Source organism: Phodopus roborovskii, unplaced genomic scaffold (assembly GCF_943737965.1).
Source record: "Phodopus roborovskii unplaced genomic scaffold, PHOROB, whole genome shotgun sequence".
NCBI lineage: Eukaryota > Metazoa > Chordata > Mammalia > Rodentia > Cricetidae > Phodopus > Phodopus roborovskii.
In genome coordinates, this window is record NW_026126447.1 from 36198382 (window position 1) to 36221007 (window position 22626).

At 42.2% G+C, this 22626-nt stretch overlaps 1 protein-coding gene across 5 annotated transcripts in view; it reads left to right on the plus strand.

Moving 5' to 3' along the window:
• The window catches only part of Dab1 (DAB adaptor protein 1), a 243203-nt gene that overhangs the window by 163261 nt on the left and 57316 nt on the right, over window positions 1-22626 (plus strand). For 3 of the 5 annotated variants that reach the window (XM_051188284.1, XM_051188285.1, XM_051188286.1), the window contains exons 4-7: window positions 18795-18926; window positions 19519-19638; window positions 20126-20164; window positions 21655-21720. In XM_051188284.1, coding sequence (XP_051044241.1) covers window positions 18795-18926; window positions 19519-19638; window positions 20126-20164; window positions 21655-21720 — 357 coding nt within the window. The remainder of the gene's footprint in view (window positions 1-18794; window positions 18927-19518; window positions 19639-20125; window positions 20165-21654; window positions 21721-22626) is intronic. The other 2 variants (XM_051188287.1, XM_051188288.1) reach the window with 1 other exon arrangement.

Here is a 22626-nt window from a genome sequence, read left to right on the forward strand (position 1 = left end):
GGAGGCTAGGATGAATCATAACTATCACCCTGGGACTGGAATCACTGGCCATTCCAATTACATTCACATGATTTGTGGGATGAAAGAGTTCAAAGCTCTGGAAGTTCAGGGTGGCACTCAGAGCAGTTACTTAAATGCCTCACTGTGCTCTGTGAGGCACCCAGATTCAGTCAAGGTTGCACCTTGATGACATAGATTCAGGCAACAAGGAGTTGTTCACCACTGCTAGAAGTTCTACCTAACCCAAGATCACCTTTGTGATTCATCTGGGGATACAGAACCCACTCTGGCTTGGATAAACTTGTAGCTCTGTGCTGGGAAAATTACTGCTAAAGGTCAAGTCTACCTGGCCCTTTCCATTATCTCCCCAGGATTGGCTTGCTCAACCCTCCCTCTGATGAATTGCAAGACCGACGCTGCCCTTCTCAGCCACTCTCAACCACTTTTAGTTTGTGTCTGGGGATGCTTGTTCACTTTTAGATTAGTTTTTGTTTTTTGAGGATAGGAAAGTAAACTTCAAATGTTTCTCCCATTTGAAGCAGGAGCTTGGAACTTCCCCTTAGCATCTTCCCATCACAGGCACCTCATGTAGGTTCTTTTCTAACCCTGTAGCTTCTCCGGGACTCCTTAGAACACTTGAGTATTGATCATGCTGGGTCCCTTCAAGTCCATGAAAATGGGAGGTACAGGTACCATGCCAATTTTAACACTAGATCTACAGGGTCTTGGAGATTGAATGATGTTGAATCAACATATATCTGTATTGTGGATAGATGCATACATAAAGGGTAGGATTTGAGGTATATTTTTGAGTCAAGACAGACTCAGCCCATCCTTTGGTTTATGTAATTATGGACCAAAGGCTAAAGAAAGCAAGCTGGAGTTTCAGTGGTTCACTTCAGTGAGTCAGACAGCAGGATTGCAATCTAAACTCCTCCATTCCCCATTATTATACAACTAGCAGCAAGATTCTGCTTGAAGGAAGGAGGGCTTCCCACAGTGGGGAGAAACAACCTGAAGAATATTCTAAAATAAATTAAAAGAAAAATGAGCTTAAGTCAAACTTATCATATTACTAGGTCCCAGGAATTATCTTTTAGCTTAAGTACTAATTCTGTTAGTGTTTGCTATACCTGGGGGCAGGTATAGCTCTGTGTTCAGTTAAAAGCTATATAAACTAGGACACAGAGTGTATATAAAACTTTTAAGGCATGGATGCAGGACCCAGGCATTCTGGATACAATGTCTATATTTGTAGCCTTTACTCTTACCATCATACCAAGGGTATATAATCTTTGTCTTACCAAGGGTGTACAATCATAAGTCTTGGACTTGTGAAATCAGAAGAACTTGAGCACAGTGATTTCCAGTCTACAGCCTCCTACATGTGAGTTTGGGCCAATTACATATCATAAGTACTTGTTTTAACATGGAACCAAAAATGAAATAATAAATTAGGACTTTGAGAAGCAATAATCACATCACTTTGCCCATACAAATAAGAAATGCCTTTAACTATTAGGAGCCAAAGAGCCTTGAATGATACAGGGAGACGTTTGCCTTGAATGCTGTCAAAACAGGGCAAGATGGGTGAGTGGATGGCTGGACATTGACATGCTTTATCAGGGGCTTAGAAGACATATTTCAATCAGGATAGATTTAACAAAGGAAATGGTTAAGAAGTAGTTCACTGTCATGTCATGCTGATGCACTTGGGAATGGGGAGTGGACTGGGGACTTTTGAGTCAGCTGAAGTCAGGTCTCCAAATTCACCTCTCAGAGCCTCAATGATGTTCCTGCTAAATAAGTGATTGGCTTAGCATGAGATTTAAATATGACCTGGAAGAAAAGCACCAGGCAGGTGGGAAGTTCTCCCTAGCTGCCTGTCCTCCCCACCCCACCCCCTCTGACTCAGTCCTTTAGAGACTTCTGTTGTACCCAAGTGATAGGAAACTGCCAGATGCTCCCCTCTGGGAATTGATTTCCTCAAGTGGGATGAGGATGTTCAGAATAAACAGCCACATTTTCATCCTTGTGTTTACCTGCTTACAGGTGCAACTGGTGAGGGAAAACCCTCTTCAGTGGGGGTCTTTGTTCTGCAGCAATTAAAGGCGCCTTGCTAATCCTTCTGCCTCCCAGATGCTCCGAGAATATTTTTAACTCCTCTCTTTTACATGCCTCACTCCAAAGACATCTTATTATTCATTTCAAAACTCAGACAGCTCCTCTCACTTTGTCCCCCATCCCATTCTGATACACAAAGGGAGAGTGAGTTATAGCAATCAAGCCAAGTTTTGCCTCTGCACAGTATAACCCAAAGCTGCAAGGATTTCTTCTGTCTCCTTCTGCACAAGGTGGCCCAGCTCAGGGTATTAGCCATGGTATAACTCCTGTGTTTCATATCATAGAATGCTTGGTTTCATTTTGTTCACAGTAAGCTTACAGTGCCACATGTTCTGCTGTGGCATTAAACTGGTAGTCACGGGACAGACTAGGACAAAACTGAAACCATATAGATAAGAAAAAGGGCAAACATTATCAACACAGGGTCATCAACTTCACAAGTATCATTACCTTCCATCATTAAGATAGCCACTAGGACTGGGCAAGGGTGGCACACACCTTAAATTCCAATAGTTGGGAGGCAGAGACAGGTGGAGCTCTGTGAATTCGAGGCCAGCATGGTTTACAAAGTGACTTCCAGGACAGCTAGGACTGTTATACAGAGAAACCCTGTCTTGAAAAACAAAAACTAACAAGCAAAAACAAGATAGCCACTAGGTAAATATATAATTTGCATAATCGGATAAGTAATTGCCTCTTGGGATATGCTTTTAATATTTTTGAAATGACATAACCTTTATTATGTTTATTATGTACTCACTGTATTCTGGGGTAACTGGCTAAGCTTGTCTTGAGTGTGAGTTCATCTAACAACTCTGAGGATAATAGTTATTCCTACCATACAGTGAGAAAGCTTACTCACTGTCAGTTCCCAGCCCAGAGGTGCACAGCTGTGAGTAGAGACTCCTGACTCTAGAGCCTGCACTGTTAGCCAGACTGCTTCCAAGTCTAGGGTGACAATAGGTTAAGCAATGCATAAATTAAGTTTAAAGCCTGGACCTCAAGCTGCAGGTACAGATAATGAGAACTGTCTAGCCCCATGTTAGTTTAAATGACTGAACAAATTTAACTCCTAAACTACTGACAGAGAAAAGAGCTATGCTTTGTCCCTTGTCTGTGCACAGAGGACTAATGGGGTAATGGGTCAGTTAAGAGAATAAAAAAGAAAACTTCCAAAAGTCTCAAGGTAGAGCTGATCCTTGTGAAACCCACCTGGTTTTATACACAGTGATGACAGCTCTGACACTCCCTAAGAGGCTAGGAAACAGGTACCCTCTCCATAGGTGACGACTAGGACAAAGAACTTTTGACGTCCTGGAAGTTTCTCAGTCAGGCCTCTTAGGGGGACAGGCTAAGGTTATCCTAGGAAGATGGCCTTGACCCTGATATCTAGTCTAGAAGGCTGATAAGAGAACCTGAGCAGAGAGTGCAATGTCAAGGGTTCTGTAAAGGGGCTTAGAAGAGACTGGCTTAGAGACAGAATGGGGCAGACAGAGTTGGAGGCTACAATGACAGTTCTTTATTGTCTTGTCCTGAAACTGCCACTGCCTGGGCCTCCATACATTGGCCATAGGTGCTCTCTCTCTCTCTCTCTCTCTCTCTCTCTCTCTCTCTCTCTCTCTCTCTCTCTCTCTCTCATCTAATAGTGGTGAGAGACTTTGTGAAGAATACACAGATGACTTCACACTGATGCACACTTATCAGTCACCCTGGGACCCCTCAGAAGTTCCCAAAGCGAGCTGCATTCTACCTTGGCCTTGCCACTTGCTACTACCCATGCCCTGATAGGGTTGTCTGTCCCCTAGTTGCTCCTCATCTTTTGTTTATTGGCCTAAATATGTCTTCCTAGCAGCCCTTACTGTGAAGCCAACTACCCAGATTCTTGCACCTTGGGGATGGTCTCAGCATCTCCAGGTCTCTGAGAATCTGCTTGACTCTACTATAGTTGTTCAGACTGTTTTCTTCAGATTTTGGGCACATGGAAGGTGGGGGTGCTGCCTTAATTCACATATATTTTCTATGTCCTGTGCTTCTGTGGCATTCTGTTCTTGAGGTCACCCAATGATTTTGAGGACAGGCTGGTTATCTCTCTGTCCATTATTGTTTCTGGCATGTCAGGTGTCATTAAAGCTCTTACACTTTCAAAGCACTTAGGCTTCTCTATGTAGTATTAAGGTGATGCCCCAAGATAGCTTCTTATAAATAAGGGTGCTAGCCATGACCAGATCTGTGACTTCACCACCTCACAAAAGGAGAGGAAACTGGAGAGCCAAGCACAATCATCAACACTTCCCATGCCTCACTCCAATTTCACCCTATAGTTACATAAAGCCATATAATAATATGAGATCAGAAAACACACCTAACTGTGATCACCATGTTTTAGTAAGACAAGTCTCTGTCACCCGTCACTAGAAAACTCTAGATATCTATGGTCAGAGGTTGAGGCCTGGCTACTAGGAAGTAGAAGGTCAGGAAGATCAGGGTTCATCTTTAGTTCACAAGCATATTTCTAGACTGTCTCCAAACCAGAGAGTTTGCTTTGATAGCCCAGGAACTACGTTGTTGCCAGGCTCATCTGCACTCTAGTGGGAGCCTTAAACAAACTGCTCCAGTGGTGGGAGCCCTAGGAAGTGACTATCATCCTGATGGTATTTCAAGAGTCCTAACAGGGTCAGTTCACAGTGAGCTGAGCTGGTCATTTCCACCATCCTAGGATTTGGCCTGGCCTGAAACTCCTGCATTCCCTGGCACTTCCATTGTCACTGTGGTAATTTGCCCCCATAATCTTATATGGAGTGGCACTACTAGAAGGTGTGACTTTGTTGGACTTCGTCTGGCCTTGTTGGAGGAAGAATGTCACTGCAGGGGCAGGCTCTAAAGGTTTGCTAGTTTTCTATACTTAGGATACTGCCCAGTGTCAGTAAACTTCCTGCTTCCTGCAAGATCTGATACTCTCAGTTCCAGTACCATATCTGCCTCCACACCACTATATTCCATGATGATAATGGACTAAAACTGTAAGTGAGCCACCCCAATTAAATGTTTTCTTTATGAGAGTTGCTGTGGTCGTGTTTCTTCACAGCAATAAAAAAACCTAACTCAGGCAGTCACCTTCAAAGATTGTCACACTTGACCTCACATTTCCTGGTCACAGACTGTTGTAGTTCTCTATCCAATGTGTTTAGCTATGTGACTCTAATGTTTTCATCAGGTTGGAACGTCTTGAGACTTACCTCCTTTACAATTTCGACTTTTACCTACTAAGTCTCTACTATCTTGTCACTTCAGGCTTCTACTCCTACCCTGTGATTACCTTTATTGTGATATAAACACAGAATTTGCTCGCCCTACAAAAATCATTGCTAACAACACACACACACACACACACACACACACACACACTTCAGACATTGTTCTAGGTGCTGGAGATACCATAGGGAGGCAGAGAGAAATGGCAATGAATGTACTTCCTGGGTTCCCTGATTTTCATAGTCTAATGGAAGAGTCAAATGCTAACCAAGGAAACAAATGCATGAAGGGAGAATTAAAAATCGTGGTGTGCATTAAAAAACAGGGAAGGGGGTCCTTTGGCAACATTAATTTCCCTATCTCTGCTGTAAAAATGAGCTGCAAAAGGGCAGGTATCTTGCTGGTGCAACCCCTGCATCCCCAGCCCCCTCACAATCCTAATGGTCATTTATTGGGGTAGACCAGATGTCTTCTTAGGATGACCAGGTCAGTGCAAAGTTGTATTAGATGCAGAGGTGCCCTTCTATCTATAACCACTTAAGCACTGATGCCTTAAGGTCAAGCACAGAGCTGAAGATGTGTGAAGAAGAGGAAGGAGGGATGAGAGATCAAACAACTGAGCAGAGCCAGATGACCTGTTATAGGCAAAGGAGCATGATGAAGCTTGGCATCACTTTGCCATTCATCCCCAGCCTGTTCTTCAATATTGATTGAAAATTGACTAGGCAAGTTACTTAACCACCCTGAGTCACAATCTTCTCTTCTCAAATAGGAAAAGGATATAAGAAAAGATAATTTTTGAATTGATATCCATTTTACATCTAAAACCATACAATAGCTTAAAGAAGACTATAAGATTGTACCAGATGCTTTTCCAAAGACGAAGGGGGCAGTTTTGTGCTAATTTCTTTTACTGACAGTTCATTTTCCAAGGCAACAGCCTAACAAATCATGGGGCCAATTAGTGTAAGAAAAACAATTGATCCTTGTGCTCTGTGAGCTCAGCCCACCGCCTCGGTGGTTTGCGGCGTATTTGGGGAATGCTGCACAGCACTAAATGGGAACTAATTGGACAGATGCAGCTGTAAATTGCATGGCGCTGCACTACACTGCAAGCTTCCGATGGCAGCAGCATGGTTTGACAGTAATAGGAAAACTATTACCAGGCTTGCCATTCTGAAAGCCAGCCCAGCTGGAGGCACAATCCTGACTCCTTGTCATACAGAAAGGAACATGGAGGCTCACCAAGGAAACAGAGGCTCGACAAGATACCACAGCATCTATTCAGTGCTGTTTCCCTTTAACCATGGCCTCAATGCTCTGTTGTCCTGGCAGCCTTTTTAAATAAAGAATCCTAGAAATACAGTCTAGATGTCTAATGGTTTAAGGACTGTGAATCAAAGTACTTACATACTGGAAAACAGAAACAACCAGAGTTTTATCTCCTGTACCAGAGGCTGGGAGTCTATGACTAGTGTCTACAGGATTATTCTCTCTTTTCTATGAAGAGATTCCCTATTCTCATGGCTTGCTGACCTTCTTTGATATCTCTTGAGTTGAGGACACACCCCCATGATTTCTGCTATGATTTTATGTGGAATACTCTCCACATATGTGTTTGTTTCTCCAGTTTTCCTTTGTATAAAGATATTTCATTAGAATCCTACCCTGCTCCAATTTGGCCTCCTCTTACTGTGTATGTAATCAATATTCCCAAATTAGGCAATGCCCTGAGTTACACAGGCTCAGGACTTCAGTATATGCAATGGGGAGGAAGAACAAGCCCTATTTCAGCCTACAACAGGAGCATATAATTTCAAGCACAGAATTTTTGAGGTGGGTGACAACTGCTAATTATTAGGCACCCTGTGTAAGGGCAGAGCACCAAGAAGTTTACATGGTCTTATTTAATTATCAATTCCATTCAGAGAGGCTGTGCAATCTGTCCTATATGACAACAGCAGATCATGACAGATTTACATTTCAGATTCTGATCAGCATCTGACTGAAGTGATGTCTCACCTCTGTGGATCTTAAGAGTCATTCCTTGCCCCTGACATCATCAGCTCTCCATCTCACTTCCTCACTTTGTAAAAGAAGGCATTGGCATACTCAGGCTCTCAGTTCTAGCCCTCCATCTATGGGCTGCACTGTAATCAATTCACATTCTTGCAAACTTCTGTCTACATGCCACAATTTCTTGTGACCAAGGCAAAGGTTAATTTCAAATTGGTAACAACATAAAAAGTAATTTTCCATTAAATATAATGACCTCATTTCTGTAGTGACTTGTGGCAAAACATGCTGTTTCATTTCATTCAAACCATATTCATTTACCTACTTGCTACAATAATTTTTATACCATGAGTTAAAATGTTGAAATCATCAGTTATATTACTAAATGCCTACATTTAGTAATTAGGATTCCTCATGCAGAAAGAAACAGAAATAGAAATGAGAGCTTTAGAGGAACAGAAATGGAGGCCATTGAAGAGTATTAGGAACTATCTGGGGCCACAGAGACTCCTGGGACTTGGAATCAGCCATGTCTGATAGCAACCCATATTCTGCCACATGAGCTGTGTGACCCAAAGGAACAAATTCAGCTAATTAGTTTGTGTGGACCTGATATGTGCTTATCCATGTCTGAGAAGAGGAACTTCCTCTAACAGATTGTCCTGTTGGGCATTTTTTCGATTGTTAATTGATGGAGTCCCACTATGGGTGTGGTTATCCCTAGGAAGGTGGGCTTGGACTGTAAAAGAAAGTTAGCTGAGCTAGCCAGAGGAAGCAAGAAAGTAAGCGGCATTCCTTCATGGCCTCTGCTGTAGTTCCTGCCTTTGAGTTCCCACCTTGGTATACCTCAGGGATGGACTGTAAAGTATAAGATGAAATAAGCCCTTCCCGCCACAGGTTGCTTTTGATCATATTGTTAGAGCAGTAGAGAAGCAAACTGGGACAGTTATTTAACCCTTCTTGGTCTCAGTTACTTGGACAATGAAAGTAGGGTAAATTGTCTGTGAATCATTGGATGGATGAGATGAATGAGAGTTACATATGTGGAGTTCCTAGCACAATGCCTAGAAGATAGAATATACTCTAATAGTATCATTTTTATGAAAGATATAAAGTCTGGAAAAAGAAATACAAAATCTGAATCCTTATATTACTTACTAGAACTTCCAAGTATCTATGTATGTGTGTGTGTCTTTCTCTGTGTGTGTCTGTGTGTGTGTTTGTGCGCGCGCGCGTGCGCGCACGCCTGTCTCACGAACACCAGCTATTCAAGAGTGTAAATTGTCCATGTGCCCATTTAACCTGAGCATTTAAAAACACTGTTACAAATTTAAAGGTCCTGGCTGATATCCTGCTATTGATCCTGGAACAGGAGGGGAGCACAGGAAAGTAGCCATGGCCATGGCCAGCACTTCTCATCACAGTGCTTTTAGAGTACCCCTGCCCCATGCGTTTAGAAGCAGTGGCTGCTCGGGGCATGGGATAAAGGCCTTTTCTCTAGCTTACTTTCAGCGAAGACACGGAAGTGGTCAGTACACTAGTTTCTCTTTTTCTTGGGGAAAGGCCCTAAAATGTATAATCTTCACCCATCACTTTGTAAATGAAAACGAGAGAGAGAGAGAGAGGAAGAGGGAGGGAGTGTACTGTTCCCCAACTACTTATCACAAGAACACTCAACCACACAGAAAATTTTGAAAAGCTAACTCTAAACCTTTTGCCACATTTGCTTCTCTGACTCTATATGATCTAAGAGATCAGTAACTGAACAGATAGTAGTGGTGTCAGAAGGGCTCAGAGCTCTGGGGGGTTTCATTGCTTCTGGGCCATTTCAGCAATTAGTGCTAGAAACGTTTTTTAATCATAACCTGTTGCCCATGTTTCTATTTCAAATGTAACATTATAGGATTTTTTTTTGGGTTTACAAATATCTTTGTCTCATCTATCTCTCGTGGACCATCTTGCTCACTAATAACAATGTATTTGTAACTTGCATTATTCTAATGTACACCCAAAGCTCTCCTCAAAATTATAATTGCGACATGAATTACTGCTGTCGGTGAGCTGGGAATACTATGGAGTTTCCCTGGTCCCATTTGTCCTAAGGCTGTTTCCTCCTATGACAGGGATAATGATGGTGGCTGGCTCTCAGAAATCTATGGGTTTCAAGTGCCGGAAAACTTGACTCGAATAAACTGATCTCAAAATGTCTTTGTGACAGAAGGATATTACTGATTCCTATAATTGAAAATTAGAGGGTTCAGTCTCAGTTATGATGGGATCCAGGTTCTTAAATCCCATTATAAAGTCATAAAGCAACCCTCAGATCTTTTCTGTTTCTGTGACTTGATCTCCCACTCTCTTCATTTTGGTCCCTCCCACACATTACCCTGTTAGATCCAAGACAGCCTCGTTGAGTTTATGAACTCTAGGTTCCAGCACAGCAGTAATGCAGTAATGTAGCTGATCAATAATATAGAGACATTGGATTGAGGATCTTCAACTCATTTGCCTCAAAAAAAAATTTCCTAAATTAAGATATGCTGGGCACATTAAATGGTCTGCCTCCCAGCCCTAAAGGATTCTTCAGGTTTTACAGGCAAAGGAGCCTAGGCTCCATGTGAAAAGGTCGTTTTCTCATGGACACAAAGCCATGAAAAGGTTAAAACCCCTGTTACTTACATAGCATGCTTGGTGTTCCCTATGCCGTACATAACACGCCTGATGATCCCATGCTTCAGCTCCAGCACCTGCTGTATGTAGAGGCCTGAGAGGTGAGTCAAAGGGATATGCAGGCCAGCCCTCCAGCTGCTATGACATTCTAGTGTCACCCTTGCTCAGAAGCTCTGGAATTTTGAGTTAACCCAAGTGAAGCTACTGTTCAGGCCTGTTTCCCTGTGAAGTTTTATTTCTCTCAAGCAGAAATCAGCTTCCATGACACTTTGGTGATTGCTAAGTGATTAAGCACACCTGTTTCTTCTCTGCCTGGGAAACACATTTTAGGCCAAATCACAGGTTTAAGATGCTTTTTGCTAGTTGACTAACTCCTCCTTGCTTTAAGCAAGGTCCTTGTCACGTCTTCCCAGATCTGTATGTTTATACCATATGACTAGAGAGCTGTGAAGAAACTGTTAGAGCTGTTGTCATGTTATGAAATTTACAAAAGAATTAAAGCTGTGTGCTGAGGGCTAAAAAGGACATGCGCATTTACTGAGTTCCACCACCTCATTTTAATTGCCAAGGAAATTGAAGGTTTAGGGAAACAGATAGAGTGTTTATGGGGCTAGAGTGGGGTCCAGGACAGACTTGGACGACAGATCTTGCTGATTGATTCATTGCAGATTTTCACTTTAAAATATACACAGACAGATGCATAGAGGGAGAAAGTAGAATTGCAGTTGCCAGCAGCTACGGGAGAAGGCGACAGGCTGTTTATCGATACAGAATGTCAGTTTGGGAAGATTAAAATTTTGTGCAGGTGCAGAACAATGTGAATATGCTAAATGCCACAGAATCGCGTACTTAACCTGCCAAATTGTGTGTTATGAATATTTTTTAAAGTGTAAATATATTGCATCCTTACGCTTACTCCTTATCAGGCATTGTACTTGATCAATAGAGTGAGGGGAAACAGTGCTGAACCCTTCCAGGAGCTAGCTCTCCTGGTTAGATGCTGATCAGCCCAGTCTCATCCACAGAGTGACAAATGCAGTCCCCTGCCTACCCATGCCTACCCACCCCAGTGAAAGGCACAGAAGCTGAGCGGGCTTGGGCAGCTTCGAGGCTGTCCCAGGAGCTTTGAGAAGCCACATCTGTATTAAGCTCTGAATGGGGGTGGGGGTGGGGTGGGGAGCTTTCTCTGGACATGGAACATGGGAAAATGCTTGAAGGGGGACTGTGATTAATTCAAGGGTCAGAAAAAGAGCCACATGGTGTTAATTGGCAGGACTATGGTGAGAGAACCCAGGGAAACACCAGGTCACACTGGTGGGATGTGCAGGCCAGGCTGGTCTCTCAGTCTTTATCATAAAGGCAGTGGGAAGCCTTTGATATGTTTCAAGTTCTGGAAAGCCTTGAGGGAATTTGCCACAATTTTTTTTTCTCAGCCCCTTCTGTGTGTGTGTGTGTGTGTGTGTGTGTGTGTCTGTGTCTGTGTCTGTGTCTGTGTCTGTCTGAAAGTCTGTGTCTCTGTGTGTAAGAGGGTGGTGTTGCTTAGTATGTGAGGAGGGTCTGAGTTGCTCTCCTAGTCCATGTATGAAACAATGGCTGTGTACCCTGGATAACTCATTTTGTTATGGTAGGAAGAGAGGAGGAGGCAGACTGAAAGGCCACAAGGACAGCTTGTGAGAATGGAGAGAACATGGCATGTGTGTTAAGTTTGTGCTTGGAAATAAAAGCATTTTATATTTTTCTCCCATAAATAAAAATATTTACTGTACCAACCATTATATAAATAAAAAGAGCCATATTTTAAAATTCAGTGGTAATTTCACCAAGACACGCCATCCATTAGACTGTCAATTAGACAGTCAATATACTTCCAAAGTTCTGGTACACATAATAGATACACATCTTGTCTTTTCAGACACATGGTCATTCTGAACATACTATTTTGAATATGCTTTCTCGAACTCAACAGGATGCTGCTCTTGTATTTCCATAGCAATAAACAAACAAACAAATAAATAACAAAACTACCTACTTCTGTGGATTATTTATGCCATATTGCATACCATTTGACTACATAGAAACATGATTTTTGTTTTTCTTCAGCTGGTCCATGAGTGCTAACAGCTTTGGATATTTCTAATTTTTCACTGTACTTCAGCACTGTGGGGAGTATCTTATATCCAAGTCTTTGTCCGTAGGTTGCATTGTTTCTGAATAATTAATTCCCTATGAGAGGAATCATAGGGTCATTGTGCATGATTCTAAGGCTCTGAAATATTACAGTCAGCCAGCTCTCCAGAGAAGTTGCATTTCAACGGATAACAAGAAAGCAGCCCTCCTCCCTTGGTACAGTGCACGACACCTAAGCACTTTACACACTATCGTATTAATCTCCTAAAAGCACCAGAGAGAGATGCTGCCATTATCCCTGTGTTGCACCCACTCACTTTCAGTGACGTGTGTCTCTCCACAGCCTCTCAATACTGTGTATCATTTTTATCCTTCCCTTCTCTGTGAAGGGAAGATAGTACAGCACATCTACCTGGCAATTTATATGACCCAGTTTGCTATTTCCAGCAACATTGGGTGCTCCATGTCACTCTACAAAATTAGAGAGGGGGCATCTGAGCAAATCAGAGTAACACTTCAAAGCTGCACACGGACAGATGGTAGACTGGCTGCACTTTTCCTGGCTCAAGAGCATGGCCTCTTCAGGTAAAGACCATGGGATCTGAAACTTTGGTCTTGTCCTTGACAGAAACCCGGCACAGGATTTCAGGGTGTCAACCACGAAGTGGAAGCAGTTCCCCCCGACCTGCTCCATTTAGCACTTGATGATGGGGTGCCCAGGAGGCTGGTACAGAGGTTGCCTCCAGGCCCTGTTGGCACTGAATCATAGTGAATGCATCCAAAAATATGTTAGAAAAGAGAAAGGCTTTTATAATGAGCCCAGGCCTCCCTTTGTCTTGTGAGGTTCTAACAACTGTAATTGCTTATCATGTGAAGTAGTGTGTTTTTCATGTTTCTATTTTTATTCTGTGTCTATCTACTTATCTGCTGTTTTGTTGTATTTGGGTGTTTTTTGTTGTTGTTGTTGTTACCATACTTGAATCCTGGTGGGTACTTTTCCCATGAACAATATTGCCTGGAAGGGGGGGGAGAGAGAGAGAGAGAGAGAAGAAGGAGGAGAGAGAGAGAGAGGAGGAGGAGAGAGAGAATGTACATACACACAATGATTATATGCAAGCTAAATGATAGAATTTATTCCTTAAAAATAGCTAATGGGAAAGACTTTAGCAGATGACTTCCTAATCCATACTGTATTTAATTGGCTGTATTGAACCATAGTACAAATTAAGTCTTCTCTGTAATTTATTCTGTCAGACAGTAGCCCCCCAAACAATTTGATACTTCATTTAAACATTGCTAAATGGCTCATGGAAATGCAAAGAAAAAGATTTAATGATGCTAAGAATCCCTCTGTTCACAGAATGAATCCTATGTGAAATGCCATGAATTAACCCAATTCATCCATTCCATGAACATTTATTGAGTATCTACCCTTAGCAAGCGGTATGCATCCAAGATGGTGTGGCCTGCCCTTCCTCTCCTTTGGTACTCAATGTGTATCACTTACTGTGCCAGGGAAAGCTTGTTAGGAACTGAAGAGGACCCACCGTGGAATGTTTCCTAGAGGTTTAACATTCCCAAAGCAGAGAGGAAAGGAGAATCTGTACTAGGAACTAGGTGTGTTCATAACACAACTATTGTCCTACCCTTCTAGGAACTGCCCATTTATCCTTCAAGACTTAGATTGGGTTCACAGCCTTTTGTCGAGGCTTCCCCATACCCCTTCCCAGGTTTGGCTACCAGCCTGTGCAACATGCATTCAGCATAAGTCTTGCCATGCTGTAGTGTGGTTGTAGGTTTTGTCACATTCCTGTTTTATGAGACTGTATGATCCCTGAGGGAGGGATAATCATTTGCATAGATATATAGCATGAGACCATATCATGGCTGACTCCAATACATATGTGATGTGAATAGCAGATAAATAGAGAGATTTGGGGCAAAACAAATCAAAGAATCTTACATGGAGGGGCAAATGTGATGCTATAGGGTATAGGGTGGGAATCAGTAAAGGGAAATGAAGGAGTCGGGGAAGGTTCCTTCATGAACAAGATAATACAACTCGACCTTGAGCACAGGTGCAATAGTTCTGTAATAGTTGCTTATATAGCTGATGAAGCACAGGGAGAGGAAAACAGGAGTCAGTCATCCACAGAGAGAAACCATATGAGCAATGGTACAGAGGTAGGAAGTTACAAACTCCAGGGCCATGGGGGAAGAATTTCTTGGGCTGTTTGTAGGCCAGGGCACTTAAGGTTTATGTAGAAGATTGAAGTCAGACTGAATTGAGGATATTGATGCCTAGATGACCCATGATGTAGGGATGATGGTGCAGAATAAGGGGGCCTGAAAGCCCTGGTTTCAAGACCAACAACCTCTTCAATAGTGAGTCTTTCTGAGTCACTGCTTTCAATGAAATATAACAGGCTAGGCACGAATAGAGTGTTCCTTTCTCCCAGCCCCACCCTCTCACTCAGGTCACGTCTCCTCTGGCTGGCCAACCTCTGCCACCCATGACCAATGGTAGCTTCTCTTTGCATTTTGGCTCTACAGAAACCACACAAAGAAAAATCAAATGATTCTTAAGAACTAGAAATTTCCAAATTATGCTTCCTTGATTATTTTCTCTGTGACCCCTGTGATTCACCTTTGTATATTTTGATTTTTTTCCATCTCTGATCTCAAACATTTGCTGGAATTACAGAAATTTCCATTCCTTCCTCTTATCCGCATCTTTGTTTCTCTCCCTTTGTCCTCCCTGTTCATGAGTCTCAGGTTTTGCTTGTTGAACTAGAGAACCTGGAAAAGGGAAAAGAGACCTAGCTTCTACACAACCCTGTTCTTGTCGTCAGTGCTTTGCATCCCTGGACAAGAAAGACTCTACTTGATGACCAAGTTCAATTTCTAGGCTTAGTGAACAAACACGTATGATGCTCTGAGTTACTGAATTGCATATGATAACACAACTGTAGAATTAACCAAATCCAAATGTGTATGTATTTCTCTGTGTTTAGATCGTGTTTGCATAGAGGAAGGTTGTATAAAGTAGAGACTTATCCCCTCAGTGACAGTTAGTTTTTCAAGTGAATGAGACACTTGGAGAGCACTGCTTTTGAACATGTCATAAAATTAACTATGGGGAAATATTATGCTGCAAATATCTTTAAGTATGTTGTGCACATGCATTCACATAGCTAACACTTTGCAAGGCAATATTAGGTATCATCAGGCATTAAGAATGTTTTGATTTTAAAATACTTAATGAGGATTCGTAGATAAATTAAAACATCTCCATCTGCTGTCTTCATGGTAGGTGATATTTTACCATTGCACAGTCATCTCTAAATCTAATTCCACCAGGAAGACTTCTAATCGTTGTTTAATTTTAGAGCAATATTCTGCTTGGCAATCAATAAGGCAGTGTCGTCAAACTTGGATTTAATAGGAGACATGGATTGCATCCTCTACATTATGCAGTGAAAGAAATACTTTCAGGAAAAAGAGAGAAGAATGTCTTTGTCTCCCATTTTCCCCTGCCACACACCATTCTAGCTCACAAAAGCTTATAAATCAATGCCCCGTGTTGCGTGAATATAAATCTCATCAATTTTACATCATTAACACCCTGAAAAAGCTACCACTCTCAGAGCAATTTTCCTCTGCTAGCTAAATCTGTCCTTTTGATGAAACAAAACAAGCAGATTCTGATTGTTTTGCTAACAAACCCTTCCTCCACCAACTTTAATCATGCCAAAAATCCACTCAAAGTATAAAGTTGCTATATTGCCCATTGAGGGACTAAGGGCATGAGGCAGTGATACCATTCTGCTAGTCAGGACACGGGAAAGAAGGTGAGGTAGAAGGGAAAGCTCTGAGGGTCATCAGAGAGGCAAGTAGAAGTTGCATCCTGGCAGATGAAGGCAAGGCAGAACGTTCTAGAACAGCAGATGATTCACATGGTCAGAAGCCTGGTCAAGCAAGAGGCTGAGGAACTAACATCCAATGGGCTCTCTACAGCCTGGAATGCCCTTGCCTTCTTTGATACCCAAAGAATGGCCTATTATAGTTATTGATTTAAAGGATTGCTTCTTCACTATACCTTTACAAGAACAAGACAAAGAGAAATTTGCCTTCACGGTACCTAATTACAATAATTCTCAACCGGTGAGGAGATATCAATGGAAGGTTTTGCCACAGGGAATGCTAAATAGCCCCACCCTGTGCCAATATTTCGTACAAAAACCGTTAGAAATAATTCGTAAACAGTTTCCACAATCCATAATCTATCATTACATGGATGATATATTGTTAGCTGACTCTAAAGGAGAAATACTAGAAAAAATGTTTGAGAAAGTAAAGGAAGTTTTACCTCGTTGGGGATTACAAATTGCACCTGAAAAAATACAAAAAGGAGAGTCTATCAACTACTTAGGATATAAAATAGGTCTACAGAAAATTAGACCACAATAAGTACAGATCAGAAGAGATCTCTACCAGACTCTTAATGACCTTCAAAAATTACTAGGAGAGATTTCTCAACTGCAAACCATAATTGGAGTAGAAGGGCATGATTTGAAAAACTTGAAAATGACCCTAAAAGGAGATAAGGACTTGAATAGTCCACGAATACTATCAGCTTAAGCTGAGAAGGAATTAGAATGGGTAGAAAAGAGGATACTAGAAGCACATGTGGCCGTGTGGATCCAAACCTAGACAGATGAACACCAGGAAATTCAACCCGATCCTCTCCTGTCCGAGTCAAGCCAGAAAGAGAGCGCCTTTCCTGGCCCCCTCCGACCTCCTTCCACAGGTCACTCCGCCCATGGCTCCACCCCCAATGGGCGTGGTCAGTGCCACAGAACTATCTCACTACATCAGTGCTCTACAACTAAGGTGATAACCATCATGAGAACCAGAAACCACTGAGCCACAAGATCCTGGTGGCTTCTAAAGAACAGGAAACATACACTGGAGAACATCTGTCCTCAGGGTTGTGGAGGCTTTCATAGAAGAGCTGCCTGTGCTGTCTGCATTTCTCCCTCCCTTCTGGTAGTCAGGAAAAGGGAAGATTCTGTGCATCACCAAACTCACTCCTTTTTCTTCTTGGAGTATTTGAACCATAACCACTTGTTCAAACATGAGCCTGGGAACCTAGCAGCAATAAGCAGATATAATTCTAAACAAACAGTTGGATGCACAGAAATATATAGATTCATTAGGGGTAATTATAAGTTTATGACTTAATAACAAGCCCGCAGCCAGCATCATTTTAAGGAGAGCGAGGGGGGACTCAAAGTGTTTCCACTAAAATCAGAACAAGAGAGGAATGTCTACCCTCCCCATATCTGTTCAATGTAGCACTGAAGTCCTTTTAGATTTTTGAAATTTGCCTTTTCATTGCCTTTATTGATCCCTGTAGAGCCAGGACTTTTGAATTAGGAGCCTTTGGTCTGGTTTTTCTAGACGAACAAACTGGTACAGAGAGGACTGGTGGGTAGTTTGCATTAGTACAATGGATAGAATTCTTGATGTAGGGAAAAGGCTCTTTGTAGGGATTCTGGGCTGACCACCAGCATCTTTTTTGGCTCTGCAAGCCTTTAAAGAGTATTAATTAAGATGATATATGGGATTATTATAGGAAAATAACCATAATGATCTCCGTCGCCTAATAGGATGGGAAACTTTGATTTTGTGTCAGCTTGGATAACAAAAACAGAAAGGCCAATTTCAAATTACTGAGCATCAACCAGGTTGTTTCAGTTCAACAAAGTGGTTGGAGCACAGGGCATGGCTGAGAGATGGCAGAGTCTAGTATGGAAAAAGGACCAGGAGTCAGGCAAACTTAGCAGAGCAAACCTTTGAGTGTCTGTGTGAGAGGAATCCATCATCAAGCGTTTGAAGGGACTATTCCCTCAGGGAGAGGGAAGGCTAGCCCCATTCAGGGGCTGCTTAACAGACATGGTGCCATTTCATGCAGCCATCAAAGGAGCTTTTCAAGAAGGTGATGAGACCAGACACTGCAGACAGAGGAATTCAACCGATGAAAAGGATATGTGTGTGTCCCCTCCTCTACCCACAATGGGGACTTTGAAAAAGAATAGAGAAAGTCTTTCATCCCCAACATAGGTTTCACCTTCTGCTGGGAAAACTCAGTAGCCCTGCAAAACTAGAGGACTGTGAAGTTCACAGCACCCCCCCAGAGTTGTTCAAGGGACAGCCCCTCCCACTGCATGCAAATGCCGGGATACAAAAGTGTATCAGTTATCAAGACAGACTGAACAGGGCTGTGCTGTGAAGGCTGCAAGCAGAAAGAGGCACATGGGATGAGTTAGACTGGGAAACTTTGGTGGGCGGTGAGAGCCACCTTTGCAGATGCTCACTCCCATACGAACAGTCTGGGTATATCTCTGGTCACAGCATTGAGGCCATGAAGGAAGACCTCCCTTTCTCAAGGGCAGGCGCAGCTCTTTTTCCTTCCATCTGTACCAAACAGCTTTCCCAAAGCCCCCTGGGCCTTTCACACATGGCAGAAACATCTCTCTTACTCATCAACAGCTCGAGGGGTGTGTTCCCTGAAACATGCTCTTCCTTTTGTGTGTTCCCAGGCCCTTCAGCATCACCATGCTGTTCATGAAATTTCCTACATTGCGAAGGACATCACGGATCATCGGGCTTTTGGATACGTTTGTGGGAAGGAAGGGAATCACAGATTTGTGGCCATCAAAACAGCACAGGCGGTAAGTGTTTTCCTTGTAACTGTGCAGGACAGAGCTAACACTGTTGATTTTCCAAGGCCCAGACTGACCAAATGATGTGCCCACCCCCAGCAGCTGATGCACAGAATCCCACCTAGGAAAGATAAACAGCTTTGCAGCAAAGAAACATGGTCTTCCCCATTTGGATTTTTTTTTAAATTCCTAATGGGTATTTCCTAATGACTAATTATTTTCCCTTTCTGATTAAGCTAGATAGAGACACGTATACAAATAAGTTTCCTTGTGTTCATAGCCTCATTTAAAAAGAAAATAAGAGAAAACAAATAGCTGTTTTGCATATGGCCTGCCCTGATTTCATTGTATTCGGAATCACTAATAAATAAAAGCAATGCCTTTTATGCTTATGATTATTATGAATCTGCAAATATAATTAGTTGAAGAAATGAACTTTAGCCTAGAAGCAATTTGCTAAACCAATATAAACAAGGTAGAATTAATTAAGAACGGAATGCTTTCAGTTTAATAGGAAAAGGAAGGGCTGCGGGTTGGAGCCACAAACAAAAGTGAGTAGCTGCGGTTCTTTATTAACATGTCTCACCACCTCTCACTCCAGGCTGAACCTGTGATTCTGGACTTGAGAGATCTCTTTCAACTCATTTATGAACTGAAGCAAAGAGAAGAATTGGAAAAAAAGGCACAAAAGGATAAGCAGTGTGAACAAGCTGTGTACCAGGTATACCTATATGTTCCTCCCAGTCCACAGAAGACAGGGCCCACAATAAACAGATGGGAAACTGACAAGCCTGCTGTCTCCTGCTGCTGAGCAGAAATAAACAGAGATGAAAGGTTCCTGTGTAGGTTGCAGGCATCCGAACCAAGCCATTAAAGTGATCCTCTCTTTCTTTTCTCTCTCTTTTTTTTTTCCCTGAGACTTGAGTTGATATAAGCTAGAGAAAGGGGAATCTTTAATCTAGGGGAAGATTTCAGGGTGAGGAAGACTAAAGGCCTATAGCAGCTTTGCTAGCTTTGCTGTTGTTAACACAGGGAGTGGGTGGGGTGGGATCTGTGGGGTTTGGAATTTCTTTGTGTATTTTCTGCATTAATGGCCTCCTAGCCTATCCTAATCAATGCTGGCTTCTCCACTGTGCTGTATTATCTGAAGATAATCTCACGTCTCTTCCTTTGTACCCTTTGCTTTCACCCTTCCCTCACTGGGATAGACAATTTTGGAAGAGGATGTTGAAGATCCCGTGTACCAGGTAATTTCTGAACCACATCGAGGTTTTGTATGCAGTTGTGCTCATGGTGAGACCATTTGAACTAAAAACTGAGGAATCTGTTGAATGCAGAAGGATTGAGATGACTTCCAAGGTCAGGGTTGCAGAGAGAGAGTTTCCACACTGAGAGAAGTTTAGCCAGTACTAGTAACACAAGTTCTGGAAATCCACTTCCCTCTTCATTCCCCTGCCTCAGTTCCCTCCATGGTCTGGCAAAGTTTGAATCCAGAAATGAATGTTTTTCAGGGTTCTCTTGACTGTTCTAACTTTGTTAGAGATGAGATGGATAATGAAGTGGCCTCTATGAGCTAAGAATTAGGGTTGAGAGGATGACATTTGGGTGACATTTGAGTACTGCCCTAGAAAATGGCTTATGAGGGTTAGCAGGGATGTAAGAATATCTCTGAAGCCTTGATCATGTCGGCTAACCCTCTGATTATTTAGCTCATGGCATAGAGCTGCTGTGAAGTAAGAGAGAGAATCCTGAGACATCTCTGTCCAGGACCTCATCTGCACTCTCTTCCTAGTCTATAGCACAGGGGTGGGTAATGACCTGACTTAGGGTCAAATCCAAGGTCTGTGCAAGCAGTGATTCAGAAAGGAGGAACTGGGTTTTTCCCCTCCTGTGCTTATTTTTAAGTAGGAAAAAGTAAACCAAAAATTATACTCCTATTTTGAAAATAAAAGCAAACCCCCAACTTATATTTCTAACCAGGATACATAGGTGTGGGAACCACTGCATATATATATATATATATGCAAACTTCCAAACCAACAGCTGCTATGGCTATGATAAATATAAACTAATAAATCATGTACTCAGACACATAGGTGTCAAAGTACCTATCTGTACGAGTCAGAGGTGCATCACTGAACACGCCTTTGCCTTTGAGGGATGAAGAAGGAAATAGTAGGAGCTTAAAACACAGATGAATGGGCTCATAGAGGATGAGGGTGGTGGCCTTTTAGAAATGCCCCAGCCCTTTAAGTCTGAAATGTGCTCATAGAAAAGTTAACATTAGGTATTTTAAGGGGTAAGATTGAGTTTGTAGGATCAGAGAGTTTGGGACTTCTGGGATCTTTGAGCATTAGCCCAGGATCTTAGGAATGCAATGGGTCTTTAAATTGAAGCTTGCAAGGCTGTAGCTCCATGACACTACAGCATCATTCTGTTCAGCTGCTACGCAGACAAAACACCATTGAATGGAGACATCACCTCTCTGCAAAGACTTGCAGTGGCCCAGTGTACTCACTGCAGAGGCCAGCCAGCAAAACTATGCAGGTTTCCTTAACAAGGCCCAGTTTATCCCAGTAACCTACTCATAATTTCAGATGTTTCCTCTTGTGCATGCTTCTGTAATGCTTGCTGTGATTTGCATCTAAATTCCAAATGCTTTTCTTCCCTCTTTTTTTTTTTTTTTTTTTTTTGTCTCCTTCTGCTTTTTCCTCTCTGGCTGCTCCTCCTGCAATAGTACATTGTATTTGAGGCTGGACATGAACCAATCCGTGATCCTGAAACAGAAGAAAATATTTACCAGGTATAAGATTCTTTTCTCTTCCTATGTCCCCTCCACCAGCAAATGCTAGCATACTGATGGTCTCAAGAAGTCAGGGTCATGTGGTCATATAGGATTGTGTGATGCCTTTGATTACACTGACTTCTGGTTCCCAGCAATTGCCTAGCAGTTTCCATGCCTCTTTGTTGAAACTTCTATGACCAGTGGGTACAGTGTTTTAATCCAGAATGAATGATAGGTGTTTTAAATAATATGCAACCCAAGCATTCTATTGAACTGAGATAATACCCTTGAAAATGGCAATCTACCAAATAGAAGGGTCTTTCACTTCTCAAAGGAAACTCATATGTCCAGTTTGTCTGAAAACCTAGCTTCCCTCCTGTAAACAAGGGACAGATTTGAAAATACTATAATGAAAACAACATTAGGAGTATGGATGGAATAAAAGAAAGTATAGCTAAAGGCTTTATCCTTCCTGAAGGGGAGGTAAATTGATATTCATAACTTTAAAGAACACAAAACATTTTGAAACTCTTTCAACTCTTACAAATATGTGATAAAATGGGCATTTTAATCCTGGGGATTTTTGCAGGTCAGGGGTTCAGTGGAGCAGATTCCCCAGGGTTACACAGCTACTTAGCGCCAAGACTGAAACCAGACACAAGTGAAGGCCAAACCCAAGCCTCCTCAGGAATCCCATCAAAGTGCTTGTGTCTTGGGTCACAGTGGCTCGTGATCTAGTGGCACATCAAATAAATATGATAATTTTCATTAATGAGAACCTTAGTCTTCATTTATAGCGCTAGTACTATGGGAGAAGGAGTGATTTGATGTATTTATTTAATCAGTGGTTTTAATTTACTTAGTTGTGTGTTCAGTTATTCAGCCCTGGGCATGTGTTAATTGTGAAATCAAAATAAAATGTAT